The following is a 15645-nucleotide window of genomic DNA, read 5'->3' on the forward strand; positions in this document are numbered from 1 at the left end:
CGGGTTACGCAAGCTCCTTAGCCACATTTTGATGGTTTTTGCTCCTGCTCTAGTCTACATCTAATACTGGTGGAAAATATGATATATGGCTGAGATGCAGCGTGTGAACTTGGAAACAGGAAAAGCTTTGTATATCTGGCTAAGCTCCTCGGCCTCTCTAGTCTGTCTCCTACCCAGTGACAGAGCCCTGCTCCGTGTGTGGAAGTTGCTGGCCATGGGTACACTTGAACAGTATCCACATGCTGTCTTGGCTACTTGCTGTGGGAGACTCTGTCTCTAGGAAGGTTATCACCTCACTTCCACTTAGCATTGGCTGTCTGAGCTCCTGTAAGGTTAAGAAGAGACTGAGCTGCTTGTACACAAACTGAAAGAAGGGGCCTGGTTTCCTTCTGAGTGAAGGATTATAGCTGTAGAGTCCAAACTACAGCTTTGTTGGTTAGTAGCATTTACAGGCAGTAGCAAGCCATCTAGTCAAAGAAAGAAGAGAGGCAGAAGGCTTTTTGAAATGTAACCACGTGTTATTGCTAAAGGGTGCGTAGGGAGAAGAGTTATGGGATTGAGCAATAACTGCTTTTATTAAGAAAGTCTTTAATTTGAAAATGAAAGACCTGGCTACCTAAACCTGTCAGTGTCAAGTTGTGTGTAGCTATTCTGGGACACCTTCTTACCCCTTGGCAAAAGCAAAGGATGAGCTACCTTACCTTCTTGTGGAATGAAAGAGCACAGCTGTGTGTAGTTTCTTGTGTCACTTTCACTTACATGCTGCTCTGGCTTCTGATAGTTGCAGGATATACCCATACTATTGTTTCTCTTAACAGTTAACAGAAAAGGGACAGGATTAAATAATCTGTAACTTCACATTACTTACTCTGAAGAGAGATTTAGTCACAATTTAGACATGCAGTATTGAAAATCGGTGATATAGAAGGCTACCTTTGTGCACTGCTGGAGACATTGCATCTTTCAGAGATGACCATGTCGGTGCCAGAAGACAGCATGCAGTGGGATGAAGTCACTGATTCATGGCACATGTCCTTTGTTTAAAACAAACAAACAAAAAAAAACAAGAAGATCCTTTTTTTTTTTATTTATTCTTCTAAGGCATAGTCTGTTCTTGATGAGGTGATCACAGAGCAGATGTCATGAACTCATACTAAGCAAGGCTGCTAAAGAGGGGCTGGTACTTTATACCCTCAGATACAGAGAAAGCTCCCTCAGTTTCTGGTCATATCTTCTGACAAATTAATTGATTTCAGCAAGATCAGACAAGAAAACTTCTTGATCTCAAGTCATTTTGCTTTAAAACATTAGGAAAATATTCAAAGAGTGAGTCCCTAGGTTTCTTTTGAAACAGATGTGTAACTGCGACTCTTAGAACTTCCTTATATTGTATTCTCCCAGCTGTATTGGGAGGACTTTGTAATCTTCTGAAGTAACTTGTGTTGTACTCTTCAATGCTTCTGAAGTAAGCGATCACTTTTTGTGGGTTTTTTTTTTTAGTGCTTTACTTTGTTACCTTGCAGTAAAGCCTCTTGATATAAAAGCAAGGCGCAGATTGATAGTCTGGTGAGTCAAACTAATGACAACTAATTTACTTTATCCAGACAGGAGAGTTGAATAAATAATTTGAGTAACTAGTGTTATTTAGATGTTGATCTCCAGTGCCATGCTCCTTGTTACTTTGCAGGTAGGTAGGTTTTGACTTCATGACCACTTTTACCAGATTTCACAGTTATTAAAAGTGACCAAATGTGGCAAATAATGAATGTATTTTAAAACCAATTGAAAATGTTTTGTTTTCAATAATGCTGATGGTGGTATTTTACAGCATGCCTTACTTAGCAGGCAACAGTTGCAGTGGGGGGCAGGCAGTGAGGGACATCATCTGAAACCTCATGTTATTTAATCTTCCAGACAACATAGTGAATGCTGTTTACATTACCAATGCTGCTTTTTTTTAACTTAGAACTATAGAATCACCAAGGTTGGAAAACACCTCCAAGATCATCCAGTCCAACTGTCTGCTTATTACTGTAGTTCCCACTAAACGGTGTCCCTCAATCCAACATCAAAATGTTTCTTGAACACCTCCAGGGATGGTGGCACCACCACCTCCCAGGGCAGCCCGTATTTCTCTCATTGTTTGTACTTCAGCTGAGTATACTCTATATTTCCTTGGGCCTTAGGGCTATTTGGTAGGATACTGATGACAGTCATTTAAATTTTGCAAATAGCTGGAATTCTAAAATCTGGAAAATTATATGGGTTTTTCTGCATTTCTCTGTTGATTATTATTTTTAGAAAGGGAAAGTAGATGTCTTTGAAATAGTGTTGTTGTTTTTTTTAATCTCTGAGCATAAGCAGTTTATGGGTGGTGAGATTTGTTCGTCTCGCGTGTCCTGACATTCAGAGAGTCTCAAATATAAGTGATGGTTGCTGTGTGTGGAGTACGGTGCAAGTTTCCAAATATAAAGAGGCATTTAAATAAATAAACAAAGGACTGACCTTTGGGCAGACTCTATGAGGTATGGTTAAAATCATGTACTTGCGCAGAAATGAAGCCTCTCTGTGAGGGTTCATTAAGTGATGAAATTGTGGTTTGCAAAGCAGGATGAGTATTCTGGTCAAATCACGTTGAAATTCTGGTTTCTCAGTTGAGTTTTGTGACTCTCATTCTATTTTCAAATCAAGATGTCCTCAACACAGGATATGTACGTGGTAGGGTCTTAGAGTGATTCTTAAATTGAAATTCCATAGGTTAGTTTTTGATCCAGTCTGTTTATTTGGATGTTTTGTTTGTGTCCTTAAAAAGCGAAGTGTAGATGTGTTAATGCCTTGTGGTTTTTCTAGCCATCGGTTCCTCCTGTTTGGAATTTTTCTATGTTTGCATTCTGTTAATTATGCTAGAAGTACTTTTGTCAGTGAGTTGAAATATGGTTTTAGAAACTGTTCAGATTCTTCCAGTTTTTGAAGCAGAGCTTAGAAACGATCTCTCTCCAGCATCTCATCACAAAAAACAACGAAACAAAACAACCCACAAAGGTGAGAGGCTTATTCTGGAGTGCTGGAGTTTGTCTGCTCATCTCATCATCTTTCCTGAGTAATTTCTGCGCAGTGTCTGTGCTGCAGATGCCACTTGGACGCTTGATGAAGTCCCTTCCACAACTGAGTGTGGGTCTGAAGGAAGGATGCCTATCCCAGGAGCGCCGGTGTGGTGCAGCCACGTCCTGTGTGCTGGGGCTGCCTTGGGTTCGGTGCCTCTTTCAGTTGACACAAGCAGGAACCACCGGCTCTTACCCCAGCTGGGGCCTGTGCACGAGCGCTCCACTGGTCTCCCTGTGGTCACTGCCACTAAAATGCAGGCTTCTTGTAGAGCCAGCTGCTCTGCTGGAGCACTGCTGCCTGTCAGAAAGCAGGTTTCCTGCTCCATCATTTTCCCCCTGGGAGCAGAGTGACCAGCAGGGCATTTCTGGGGTGCAAGTGCTGCGTGGTTTGTCCCATTGTAAGAAAATGGCACAGAATGTTACCCATGGTGCTCCCGAGCAAGGTGCAGGAGCCTATTTCTTACCCATGACTTCTGGAATCTCAAGAGACTTTTGTTAACAGTGTGGAATGTGTCTTTATTTAAGTAACAGCATGGCAAAGCTATGGGAACATAAATATACTTCATCTGAAGCATAAACAAGGTTTTAAAAACAAAATAGAGGCAATGAAAGCTTTCGTCTGTGTAAATAATTCACAGATGGGTATGTACAGATGCTAGGTATGATAAAAAGGTAATGCAAGCAAGAGGAATTTTTTTGAGGAGGATTTGGGAGTCTGAGGAAAGGAATAGATTTTTAGTGGATTAATGTTAAAGAAAGCAGGATTACATTTATGAATATTTTCTTTCAAGAGCTATGCTTGAGCGGCATTAAGTAGAAAGGCTTATTAAAGGTCTTTCCCAACTGTTCCAGTATTAGTTCTAGCATCTCTACGTGTAGTTTTTGTTCTCGTGGTTTCCACACTTACTATATTGAGTTTTGGTAGCAGCTCACAGAAGGGCAGTTGGAACTGCATGTATGAAGAAGGTTTGGGAGCTAAAGCTAACGTGCTAGAGGAAGCACAAAATGCACTGTAGCCTCCTTCTTGTGAAGGCAGGGTGTCATTAACTTAACCAGAAATTGAAGGTTGGATGCAGGTTTTGCTGAAAGTTCTTCAGTTTGCCCCATGCAGGCAGTCAGAGCGGGATGTGTTTGTGCTCATTTTAGGCCTTGATGCTTCTTACAAAGTGGAATCTCTTGGTGCTTTGGTATGACTTGGTCTGTTAAACTTTGTCGGTTATCCTGTGCCATTTCTATCTATTCATTTATTATTGTTCCATTTTTTCATTTTAGGTTCAAGGGAACTTTGATAAAGTTGAATTCAACAGAATGTGTTGGACTCTGTGTGCAAAGAAGAACCTCTCGAAAAGTCCTTTGCTGATCAGTGACGAAGATGCATTTAAAGTCTGGGTTATTTTTAACTTCTTATCAGAGGACAAATACCCTTTAATCATTGTACCTGAGGAGGTAAGAAACAAAACCTTGCGCTGTTTAGCCTTGCTTTGCTTAGTTTCTCAGTTGGGTATGTTAATGGTTGCTACTCTGGAGTTTTCAGAGAGAATTATTATTTTTTTTAAACAAACTCCTTTCCTCTTTTATAAGGCTTGGAGTACTTTCCTTGTTCTCCAGGTTGTACACACAGGGATCCTGCAGGCTGCTTTAGATACTGATTGCTCTTCTTGTCTGCCATTTAAGTGGCTTGGGCTAAGTGGGAGTGCTGTCTGCCTGCAAACACCTTATTTTGTAGACAGTGAGGCCAGCCTGGTGCTAGGGAGACAAGCTCCAGTAAGTCCACCTGGAGCTGTTGAGGGTTCTCATCTCACTCATGAGTAACACACTTTGGGATTTTTAATACCTGAACTTGCTTATGTGTGATTCAGATTTTGCAGTGTGATTCTAAAAAAAAATGCTCTCTGCTCTGTTACCACGGCTTGCAAGATGAGTCTTCAGTCTCATGTCACCCTCCTGTTGAAATGGAGAAGTAGAGTTTTCAGATGTCTGTTTCTGATTAAAAACCAAACATCAACTGAATACTCTTACTTGAAATGCTTGTAGGAATAAATGGCAGTGGGCAGAGTAACAGAGAAGTCAGTTTATACTTCAGGCACATGGACAGGAACAGACAATGCTCACGTGGGTAGCCCTAGAGCAAGATTTTGGAATCTTCACAATTTCAAGCTTTTCCCCCTGGGGGAGAGGGGAAGTATTGAGGGAAGAAGGACTGTAGGTGGAACTCTAGGCATTAACCACCTTTTGCAAAACAATTTGTGGAAATCCTGTGGGACTGCAGCTCAGCTCTGGATGATATATTTTTTTTTCAAGCTGTTAAAGTCAAAGCTGAAAAAAGTCTGATTTGCATGTCACAACTCCGAGAGGCTGAGCCAAACCATGACTTATAGATCGTGCCCTTCCCCCATTGAAACGAACCACTGGTTTTGCCTTATCACTTACTCTTTTGCAGGGCACTTTTGCTCTGTGCAGTGTTTCTGTTTGTGCCAGACTGATGATGGCAGGGTGCTTCTGGGCTCGCTGATTCCCCAGAGATGTGGGACAGCCTTCTTGCCTTCCCTTGGTTTTTTTTTTTTCCCTGTTGATTCTGGGAGATGGAGATCAGGTTTTTAAAAGCCAGGACAACTCCATTCTTAATGGCACCACATTTCCTTCCCATCCTTAGTCTCCAGGGTTCACCTGTATTGCTCTTTCACTTGGATTATTTTTAGAACTCATTCAGGTGGACGTGCATCTCCTTGATTGCAGTGAGCTTTGCATCGTGCAGAGCTCTAAGGAAAGCTGGTAGAGACTGGCAAAGGAAGGCTGTTCTGTTCTTATCATGTGTAATAGCCACATGCACTCTTTAACCTTTTGCCTTAGACTGTGCAAGTAATGTAATCAGCTGGTGGAGGGATGATGTTGTGAATGTCCTCCTTTCTGGTTTGTGCTGGTCCTCTCGGAGCAATCTATGTTTCTGGAAAATTCCACGTTTACTCCTTCATCCTTTTACTCAAAATTCCAAAAGGGAGGATGGGAGCTTTTTAATTTAGATGAGCTTTGCTCTTTCTCTGTGTGTCGTCTCATGTCTGCCTTTTATTTTCTTATGGTTTGTTTGTTTGTTTTGGTTTTGTACAGTTTTTAATGTTAAATCTAAACTCCAGATTTCCAAGGCATTTTTTTGAACGAACTTAAAACTTTTTGTCTTGATACTGAGAGGCTCCTTCTGAAAATGGCTCTTTTAAATGGTGTTTGAAGTGATATTGGTACCTTGTCAAGGTATTTTTCTTTCCATTTACTTTTTATGCCTCCTAAGTTCATAATAACACTGGATTATGTATTCAGTTTTTACTGCTTGATAGCACTGCCCATGTTTGAACTGAAATTGACTTGCACATCATCAGTGAATGAACTGTGAGCAGGGATTTTTGCGAGCAGGTGGGAGGGTGATGTTCTATAGTGTTTATGTTTGGGTATGGCAAATGTAAGCCTCTCATGAATCACTATGACCTCACAGCCAGGGAGTGAGCGTTTTTCCCTCTGTTTGTTTCTCTTATCCTTGGCTGTGAATACTGCAACACGCCACTTACTGCTCTTTCTGTGATTAGTGCAGGATCCAGCTGCTTCCCTTCTTCCCTCCCACCTCTTAGGCTTTTTGGCTTTTGAACTTTATTTTCTCTTTATAAGGAATTAAGAAACTTGTGTAGTACTTTCAGGTTGGAAAAGTAATCACTTGAAGATTCTTGCATTCCATCTTGTGGGTGGCATGATTACAGTAGAGGGAAACTTCTTTAGTTGAGCACCACTGTGCTGGTGCAACTTCACATGGCTGTGCAGGTGCCTTCCCTATCCCTGCCCAGGTAGAAGCTGCGAAGTTCTGTAGCTGCTGCTCAAACAGAGAAGGGAGAACAGTCTGGAAAGCTTTCAGAGGTGTAAGCTGAGGAAAGCTTTAGAGACAGAAGGCAAGGAAAAAAGTTACGAAGAGGAAATTTAGAAGCAGTAGAGGGGTAACGTGAGGGCCAGAAGCTGCCCTGTCGTTTGGTTAGCAGAAGTTGGACTGGAAGCCGTAAGCAATGCCTGGCCTCAATTCTTCCCCTGCTGAGTAAGGAGAGGTGACAGCCTGGCATCGGAGCAAGTGAGGTTAGTGAAGTGGGGAAGGGCCTGGGGTGGGATGCAGCTTTGTGCTTATGGTGAGCAGTTGGGTCTTGGGCACAAGAGCTTTGCCTCCTGGTTGGATATGGAAGACTCAGTGGTGGCCTTGCTCTGTAGCAAGGAGAGCTGGGAAAGAACAGGCGTCTGTTGTGCAAAGGTATTTGTGGCCCTAGGAAATGTGAAATGGTGTCTAATCTCCCTCGTCTTTCAAGGGAGAAGCTGTGGTATTGTGAGGTATGGCATTTCTGTAAGCTGAGTGAAGGCAGACTAGAAAAAAAATGATGCTGTGTTTTGTTTGCTCGGGTTCAAGTTGTTCTTGGTAGGTGGTCTCTAGAATCAACGCAGTTCTTGTCTTAAGGGCAGCAGTGAGCAGAGCTTTACTGAGCAGCCTTACAGGAAGCAGAGCTCCCCTTCACTGCCAGGCGCTCCCCCCTGTCTGTCGGACACAGGCATAGAAATGTGTGCTTCCTTCTGCGTTCATAGGTTCATTAGGTTGGAAAGGACCTACAAGATCATCTAGTCCAACCATCCTCCTATCACCATCCCAGGGTTGGTCCTTCACAGAGCTGACCTCCTCCACAAGGAGCTAAAAGCTCAAGGAAGAGAGGTGAGGAGTGCTGCGGCCATAAAAGGAAAAATATTTCCAGTCTGTCATGAGATTTCCTTACGCCTCCTGTTTTAGTTGTCAGACTCGGTCCTGTGCTGTTTAACCAGACGTTTTCTGTTGTATAAGGTTTCCTGACACTTCCCCTTTCTCATTTCTGGACACGTGACTGCAGTCTTGGGAATGTTTTGTTGTCAGAGAGCTGTGGTGTGTGGTTAGCTGTGTTCCTGGGCTGCCTCAATGATGAAACTGGCAGATAGGTGTGGGTGGTGCGCTCCTGTTGTAATGCGGTGCTCGCGTAATGTCTTTTAAGCAAGCCCGGTGCACTTCCTGTCTGTGTTTTTTAGGTCTGGCTTCTTAAGCAGCCATGATTTGTATGGTCACCTTATAAGTTCATAAGTTCATAAGGTGTCCTCTGGTCTTTATTGCATTAACGTGTGTCATCTCTAATCCTCATACCTGGAACAAAGAGGGCATGACTCCTGCGTGGCTTTGCTGTGTATTTGAAAATGAGTGGCATGTGTTAACCTGGGGAGGTGAAAATCTCAAGCTGCCAGTAGTGATCTTACTGGAGATGCTTCCTGCAGAAATATTTTTGTGGCCTTTATTATTTCCGTGTTCTGTGTGCTGGGGTCTGATACTGTGAATGAAATATTGGGAATTGACCCTTAGCAATTCAGCATTTTTTTATTTCATTTCTGTAACTAGAATGAAAGTGCTGCGTGGGGGGTTCTGTTTTCACAAACTATCAATCCAGGGTAGGTATCTGTGAAGTTTAATGAATTTGATTATGGGGATTTTTGGTGGTAGTGGAAAGGAAAAATTGAACGTTTGATTTGAGAGCATTGTGCTGTTCTGATGGGGGTGAGGGAAGGAACTGACAAGGGCTGTGAAATGGGACATGATTGCTGCTGCATTACTTGGACAGAATTGTATACAGCGTGGGGTTTTTCTTTAATGTCTTCACTATTAATATCATGAAGTCTGTTTGAATAGCATGCACTAGAATAGCAAATGTATGCCATGCTCTGTTGGGCATGAAAGCCTCCTTGATGTAATTTTTCCTATTTCCTCCTCAAAGAGACCTGCTTCTGCATCAGAAGAATATGTGAAACAGTTGTTAAAGTTATTTCCCTTTGGAGAACGATGCCGGGGATACCTGGAAGGGGAAAGCAAATAGTGCAGTGTGGGAAAAGAACAGCTGTCCTGGGACAGCAGATGCTGGGCAGGCTGCATAGCTCGTGTTGAGGAGCCCCTGAGTTTATATTCTGTTTTCTTCTGGCAGTGTTCTTGCTGAAGAGCATTGGATTGGAATGGAAGTGGTTTTCCGTGCTGCAGAGTATGGAGTACAGCAGCGGGCACGGCGTTAGTCCTAAAGCAAAACCCCAGCAGTGTCAAAGAGTGAGCAGGGCCCTGTCAGAATAGCAGCAAACATTGCTTCACATTTGCTTTTCAGCACTACTCTTTAACCACAAGGGCAGATTGTGTGCGAGCCAGTGGCCTTAATTTGTCAGTTATTTGCTGAGCTCACATGTCTCCTTGTGGAGGAGGGGAAATGTCGTTGGCTCGCAGAGGTTCCTCATTTGAGCCCATAATGAATGGCCTCTTGTGTGCTTCCATATTTACCAGATCCTGCTTACTTCTCAGTATTTCCCTCGCTCTGCTCCATATTCGTGCCCCACCCCAACAATCTGCATTGCTGCTGAGCAGACCCCTCTGACAAAGCTGTGTGAGACTTGGGTTAGCTGTGCTTTTCGGAATGGGGGATATGTTCTGAGACAGTTTTTTTGTGAAACTGTAACATGCACAAGTCCCTTCATATACGAAGAGTTTAATGCGTCTTATAATGTACTCTATGTACTTTAATGGGATTTGGGATATTTGTGGTGATGATAGCAACCTGTGGGTGGGAGGTGAGCGGGCTTGAATGTTTGCATCTGTTGCAGTCATCAAAATTAAGTAAAAATATGCACAAATAACTTAGAAGTAAAGGATATTTTATCTTTTTATTATGTAATGTGATAACATGCTATAGCCGTGTGTTCTGCCTTACTTCTTCAGCATACCACCTAGCATCTTGGCAGTCTAGCATCCTCCTAGCTGAGCCTTCCTTACTTCGGCCTCCGCTGTAAGTGAAGCCTGGGTTGTGGTGCAGAGAGCTCCTGCTGGGGCAGGCAGTATTTCAGCGTGGGGAAAAGCTGCTCCTGAGCTGGTTGTGTTTTCTGCTCCTCACAGCTTCAGGAGGTTTGTCCAAGGCAAGTTTGCATGCTCTGAAGGCGTTGTTTGGTGTGGCTTTTTTTTTTTTTTTAATTTTCCTGCCTATGAAACTTGTCTGGGGGTAGGAAGTGAGCTGCTTCCTGCCTTTAACTGAGTGCTGAGGATTTATGCTAGTTGTTGCCTTAGATTGCTTCTTTAACATAAGGGTTCTAGGAAGGGAAAACCAATATAGCGTATTTTAAGGGTATTTAAAGGCGTTGGATTTTACAGGAATTTAAGAGCGTTGGTCGTGGGGTGAATTTCAGATCTGGCACTTCTCAGCTTTGCCAGGGACCGTAGTTAAGCAGTCGACGTGTTCAGTGGAGGAGCTGAAAAGAAAAGCCCAATTAGTCCTGGAAACGTTTGTTCTCAGCCGCTGCTCGGTGAGGCACCTTCAGTCCGCATCGCGGCAGTGATGGAGCGGCACGCGGCGGCCGCGCCGAGCTCTGTCCTTCCTATTGTCTGCAGCGCTTACGGAAATACAGAAGTGCGGTTTCTACTTTGCTGTGCAGAGGTCCTTGCACAAAGTCTCTCACTAATTGTTTTCTTTGCGAGCCGTTAACGTTTGGCCTGTGCTAAAGCTGTAGACAGGCTTAGTTTCGAAACGTGTGATGCTTAAGGAGTGAATGAACAACGGTGTGCTGCAAACGAGCTACAAAATGCGCCTGACTTTCTTTCCCTCTTTATATTCTTGTGTTTATTTTGAGCAGCTATTGGAAGCGTTACACTGTGGTAATGTGTACAGGGTGATGAAAGATTCAAGGAAAAGGAGAGTTAATTCTGGAAACAATAAAAGCAGAGGTGGAAAATAAGTTCTTTAGCTTACTTCGATGCCTCTGCCAAGCCGGTGGTGTGCAGTGGTGGAGGGGCAGGTGAGGACAGACGTGACCATACGCTGGTGGTTCTTCATTTCGCTCATCCAGACTGTGACCTTACTCTTTTATTGTTGCTAATTTGTTGGCGTCTCCTCTCCCACAAACGCTTCTTGAAACTTGCTGCTTTCTCACACCTCAGTCGCCCGACTTGGAAGGTGCTGTAGGAGTGTTTGTGTCCTGTAGGAACCTGAATGTAGAAGAGGCTTGCAGGTAAATGATTTATTTCTTTTGCTGAAGAGAGGAGCTGCAGCTGGGACTGGCCATCAGGAGTTCAGCTGAGGCACAAGGCTCCTGGGTCCTGCAGTCTTTGCTGACAGAGCAGTGCTCGTGTTAGGGCCTAAACGGGAGTGCAGCTGTAATGAGATTCAGCGCTGTACACTGTGCTTCTCTGGAGACTCTTAATTTCTGTGTCCGCTGAAAGCGATTAATTTCTTGTTTCCTTACAGATTGAATACTTACTTAAAAAGCTCACAGAAGCAATGGGAGCAGGTTGGCAGCAAGAGCAGTTTGACCTCTACAAGATTACCCTCAATACCAGCCGGGAGGGTCTGTCTGCATGGGAGCTGATCAACCTCATTGGGAGTGGGCAGTTCAGTAAGGGGATGGACCGGCAGACAGTGTCTATGGCAGTTAATGAAGTCTTTAATGAGCTCATATTGGATGTACTCAAACAGGTAAGGACCGCGGAGAAGTAATGTTTTAAAACAGAACATGTTTCTGCATATTTAGAAGATGTTCAACTTGTGGTGAAACTTCTATGACTGATGGACTAAGAGCAGTTGGGGAATTAGATAAATTACCTATCAGGGTTCTTTAGGGTCACTTATTTTTTTCCCAATCAGAGGGAAGCTGCAACTGTTCAGACTGATGTAATTGTTGCAGTACTGTGAATGAGCTGCTTGTTGGGATAATTTCTATTTGAAAAGGAAGTGTGTTCTGACTGGAATACAGTTTTTTTTTTAGTACTGACTGTTCCTTCTAGCTGTCAAATGAGCTACAGCTGTCAGTTCTTATTTTGTGACAACTCTTCAGCCTTTGGAAATGTTTTTTGCAGATGCAAATGAATGCTGTATCAAACAGGAGTAGTGCTGATACAACGTCGTGGTCTGGACAAAGGAGTGTCGGGCTGAAGAAGTGTTTTCTTAGTAGGCCTGCTTCCCTAAGGGCCTGAACGCGTAGGGGATCTCCACAGCTTTCTCCTTTCTTCTTGTGCTTAACAGGCACGTGGTGCGTGGCTCACTTGTATTCAGATGCGGTCGCGCTGTCCCCTGTACCCACAGCAAGCTTATTTCAGCATTTAGGTTGTGTGCATTTCCAGATGATCCGTTCAGGAATGGCTTTAAAAACTGGAAAATGTCTTGGGGCCCTGAGGGCTCATAGCCAAGCTTATTTAGAGAACTATGTAAAACTGACTTTCACCTGATAGGGATGTTTTTCTTTTCCTTCTTTGATTTCTTGGCTTCTTGTTGAGGATGGAAACAAAGCCTTTCCTGCCGGGCTGCACAAAACCATTCTGAAGAAATCGTCAGAGAGTTTTGGCACGGGAAGTTCTTTCAGACTTTCAGAGTATCCATAGAACAATTGCTGAGGTCTATTTTCGTTAACTCCTGGCTGCCTATTGGAGGTGAGGGGTGGGACAGACATATGGAGACAGATGAGTGCAAAGTCATTCTGCAGTTTAATAACGTGTAGATAAAGCAGTCAGCATCCTATCAGACCTTCCACTTGCAACTTGTGAGGAAATCTGATTTCTTTTTGGTTTCTGTATGCGTTGTCCCTTTCTCTTTTTTTCCCCTTCTCTTGACTGTCTCCTTTCTTTCCTCTCGGAGTGGCTCAGCCTCATTCTCAAGGATGTCTGAGTGCTTGCGTTCCTCAATGCTTAAAAATAGTTTGCAGCAAGGTGTGGCCCAGTGCTGCTGACAGTCACTGGCCTAAGGGAGAACGGAGCTCCTCTGTAGGAGATCCCATCTGCTTCAGCCTCAGAATGCTCCCTGGTAGCTCTTGGCTGGCAGAGTGGTCTGGTTAATTGCTTCAGAGTATGAGTGATATGAGTCTAGCATCCCTGCTGTGTGCTTATTCCTGGTATCTAAGACTGGAGGATTGCAGTGACAACTAAATTTGTTGTAGTTTTCTGAAAGAAGCGTCCTTCGCTTCTGTGGTAGCTGGTGTGAAAATAACCCCAGGAGCTGTCAGAAAGTAATAGATGCAGACTTTGCAGCAGTTTTGTGAAGAAAATATCAGTCTGGCCTGGTTTTGAAAGCAAATTCTGTCAGCGTATAAAGAAGGGAAAGATACCTGGTTATGAACTAGGTGGTGCAAGGCAGGACGAGCGAAGCTGCGGGAGTCCTCCACGTGCCCTCGACCACCCAAGGCCTCCCAAGGCCTCCGGCTGCGTGCGGGGGAGGCCGAGCATTCCTGCGCGTTGCTGTCCTGGGCGAGGGAATAGGCACGGCCTCGGCTCTGGCCGCAGCTAGTGGGCTGGAGGAGCTGAGCACAGCCAAGCTGTGTGTGTGGTTTTGTTTTCTAGAAACAAGCAGGCTCTTCTGAATGTCTTGATTTCTTTGCCCCGGACCTGCAGAGAGACAGCCTTGGTTTTGTCAGTGCACGTTTGCTTGCTTGTATCCAATGTGCAAGAGCTGAAAGACACTAGAGAAAAACTTTCATGGTTTCTTTTCCACCTTTTCCCTTAACGTGAAAAACTTGGGGTATGGTGCTTTCTCTGTTGCTTGCTCATTAGTTATATTGATGTGTTTCGGTTTCTTCTGATAGAACTTCTGAAGTTAGGGGTCAGGTAAAAATATGTGAAAAATTGTCAGTTTTATTATTTTATTTGTAGAGGGCTCAGTGACCATTTGTGAATTTCTCTTCCTTCTTTTGGAATATTCTTTTCAATAGCAGCGTTCAGGATGAGCTTGCCAGCTTTTTTACTGAAAATTGAGTCAATCATCTTCAAGAAATAAAATACTGCGAGAGGAATCTTGGCACTATTTAAATCAAGATACAGCTCTGTTCTCTTAAGGCAAAATGCAGACCTTGCCAGTCAGTGTTGCTGCATCCTATCCAGCAGGTGCCAGGAGAATGGTTCTGTTATCAGCTTCTCCAGCATGCTCACAGAAGCAGTGTATGTGGGATTGCTTCTCTATCAGGGTGCAACTAAATAAGCATGTGGCTGTGTGGAGCTGTTCCCAGGGTAGAGCTTCTCTTGCTGTGTACCTGGGAATGTTCCCAAATGGGTGGATTTAGGGTGCCTAGACATAGGCCTACATCTGTCACCAGGGTGTGCATCTGAACAGGATTGGTTTATTGGTTTTTTTATTAAGAATTTTTATTATTAGCCATTAATCTTGGTGATGGGTTATGTCTCTGCTTGACAGAAGAAAATTAAATAGTAATCAAAGGGGCCAAACACTAAGGGCTTATAGTAGGCACAATAATTGCTTTGTTCTTCAGCTAGTCCTGTTACGGAAAGCAGGACAGAGGAACAGGGAGAGGTTGCTTGTGGGGCAAACAGCAATGTGCTGGTATGAGGGATAGAAATGTGTAGGGGAGGTCTGTAGGGTCTTAAGCTAACTTTTCTATGTACTCTGCTAGGGAGTTTTTAAGCCATGCAACCAAAATCACAGAATTGTAGGGGCCAGCAGGGACTTCGAGATCACCCAGTCCAACCCCTGTGCTGAAGCAGGCTCCCTAGATCAGGTCGAAGCATTTCTTAATTTTTTTTTTTTACTGTTTATTCCGTTTGCCCAGAGATCAGCACGGTGCAGTCGTAAAAGAGAGCTCTTCAGCCCTCTGTATTAATTATCGATGTCAGAGGTGCTGGAAAACTCTGACAAGACTGTTCTGCTTGAAAATAGATTCACTGAAGTCGAAGCATTTCTTGGCAATGCATTAATTTTTGATAACCATTTGTTAGAAGAAAAATCAGTACAGATTATTCTGCCTTTTTTGCCTTACAGTACAAAAATGTTGAGTTTAAACACACTAAAATTGCCGTGTGCTTCATATGGTTTCTTTTGTTTGACTATTATATTCTTTTGTTTGATTATATTCTTTTGTTTGACTATACAGTTACTTTAACCTTAGGTTCATTTTGCTGCAAACTCATTTTGTTGTTAGCCTATTTTTGATATTAGGCTAACAGCATAGACCTATTCTCATGTCTTTTTTTGGACTCAAGTGGCCATATAGATGTAGGTGTTGAGCATGGGCCTGGTGTTTCAGCTGTCCTGTTGTTCTTTTGCAGGGTTATATGCTGAAAAAAGGTCACAAGAGGAAAAACTGGACAGAACGATGGTTTGTACTGAAGCCCAGTATTATTTCCTACTACGTAAGTGAAGACTTAAAGGACAAGAAGGGAGACATCGTACTGGATGGCAACTGCTGTGTAGAGGTAAAAGGAAAAAATAAACAGAAGACTGTCTTATTTCTGAAGAAGGATTTTTTTGTGACCTCTGTGCTTTTTGTCTACGTATTGTTAATATTATTGATCTGTAAGAGAGAAGTGTAGAAATGGGCCTTGACAGTGTAACTTAATAATGAACGTCTGCAAGAATAATCATTTCTCTTCCATCCTAGGCCTTGCCTGACAAAGATGGAAAGAAATGCCTTTTTCTCATAAAGTGCCTTGATAAAAGCTTTGAGATCAGCGCCTCTGATAAAAAGAAGAAACAGGAGTGGATTCAAGGTG

At 43.3% G+C, this 15645-nt stretch overlaps 1 protein-coding gene across 1 annotated transcript in view; it reads left to right on the plus strand.

Moving 5' to 3' along the window:
• SWAP70 (switching B cell complex subunit SWAP70) overlaps nt 1-15645 on the plus strand; it is a 41094-nt gene that overhangs the window by 7859 nt on the left and 17590 nt on the right. Inside the window, exons 3-6 of the mRNA XM_065755332.1 lie at nt 4377-4550; nt 11405-11632; nt 15202-15348; nt 15534-15642. Coding sequence (XP_065611404.1) covers nt 4377-4550; nt 11405-11632; nt 15202-15348; nt 15534-15642 — 658 coding nt within the window. The remainder of the gene's footprint in view (nt 1-4376; nt 4551-11404; nt 11633-15201; nt 15349-15533; nt 15643-15645) is intronic.

This window comes from Cyrtonyx montezumae, unplaced genomic scaffold (assembly GCF_038088225.1).
Source record: "Cyrtonyx montezumae isolate F1298 unplaced genomic scaffold, pur_monq_1.0 scaffold_10, whole genome shotgun sequence".
Taxonomy (NCBI): Eukaryota; Metazoa; Chordata; class Aves; order Galliformes; family Odontophoridae; genus Cyrtonyx; species Cyrtonyx montezumae.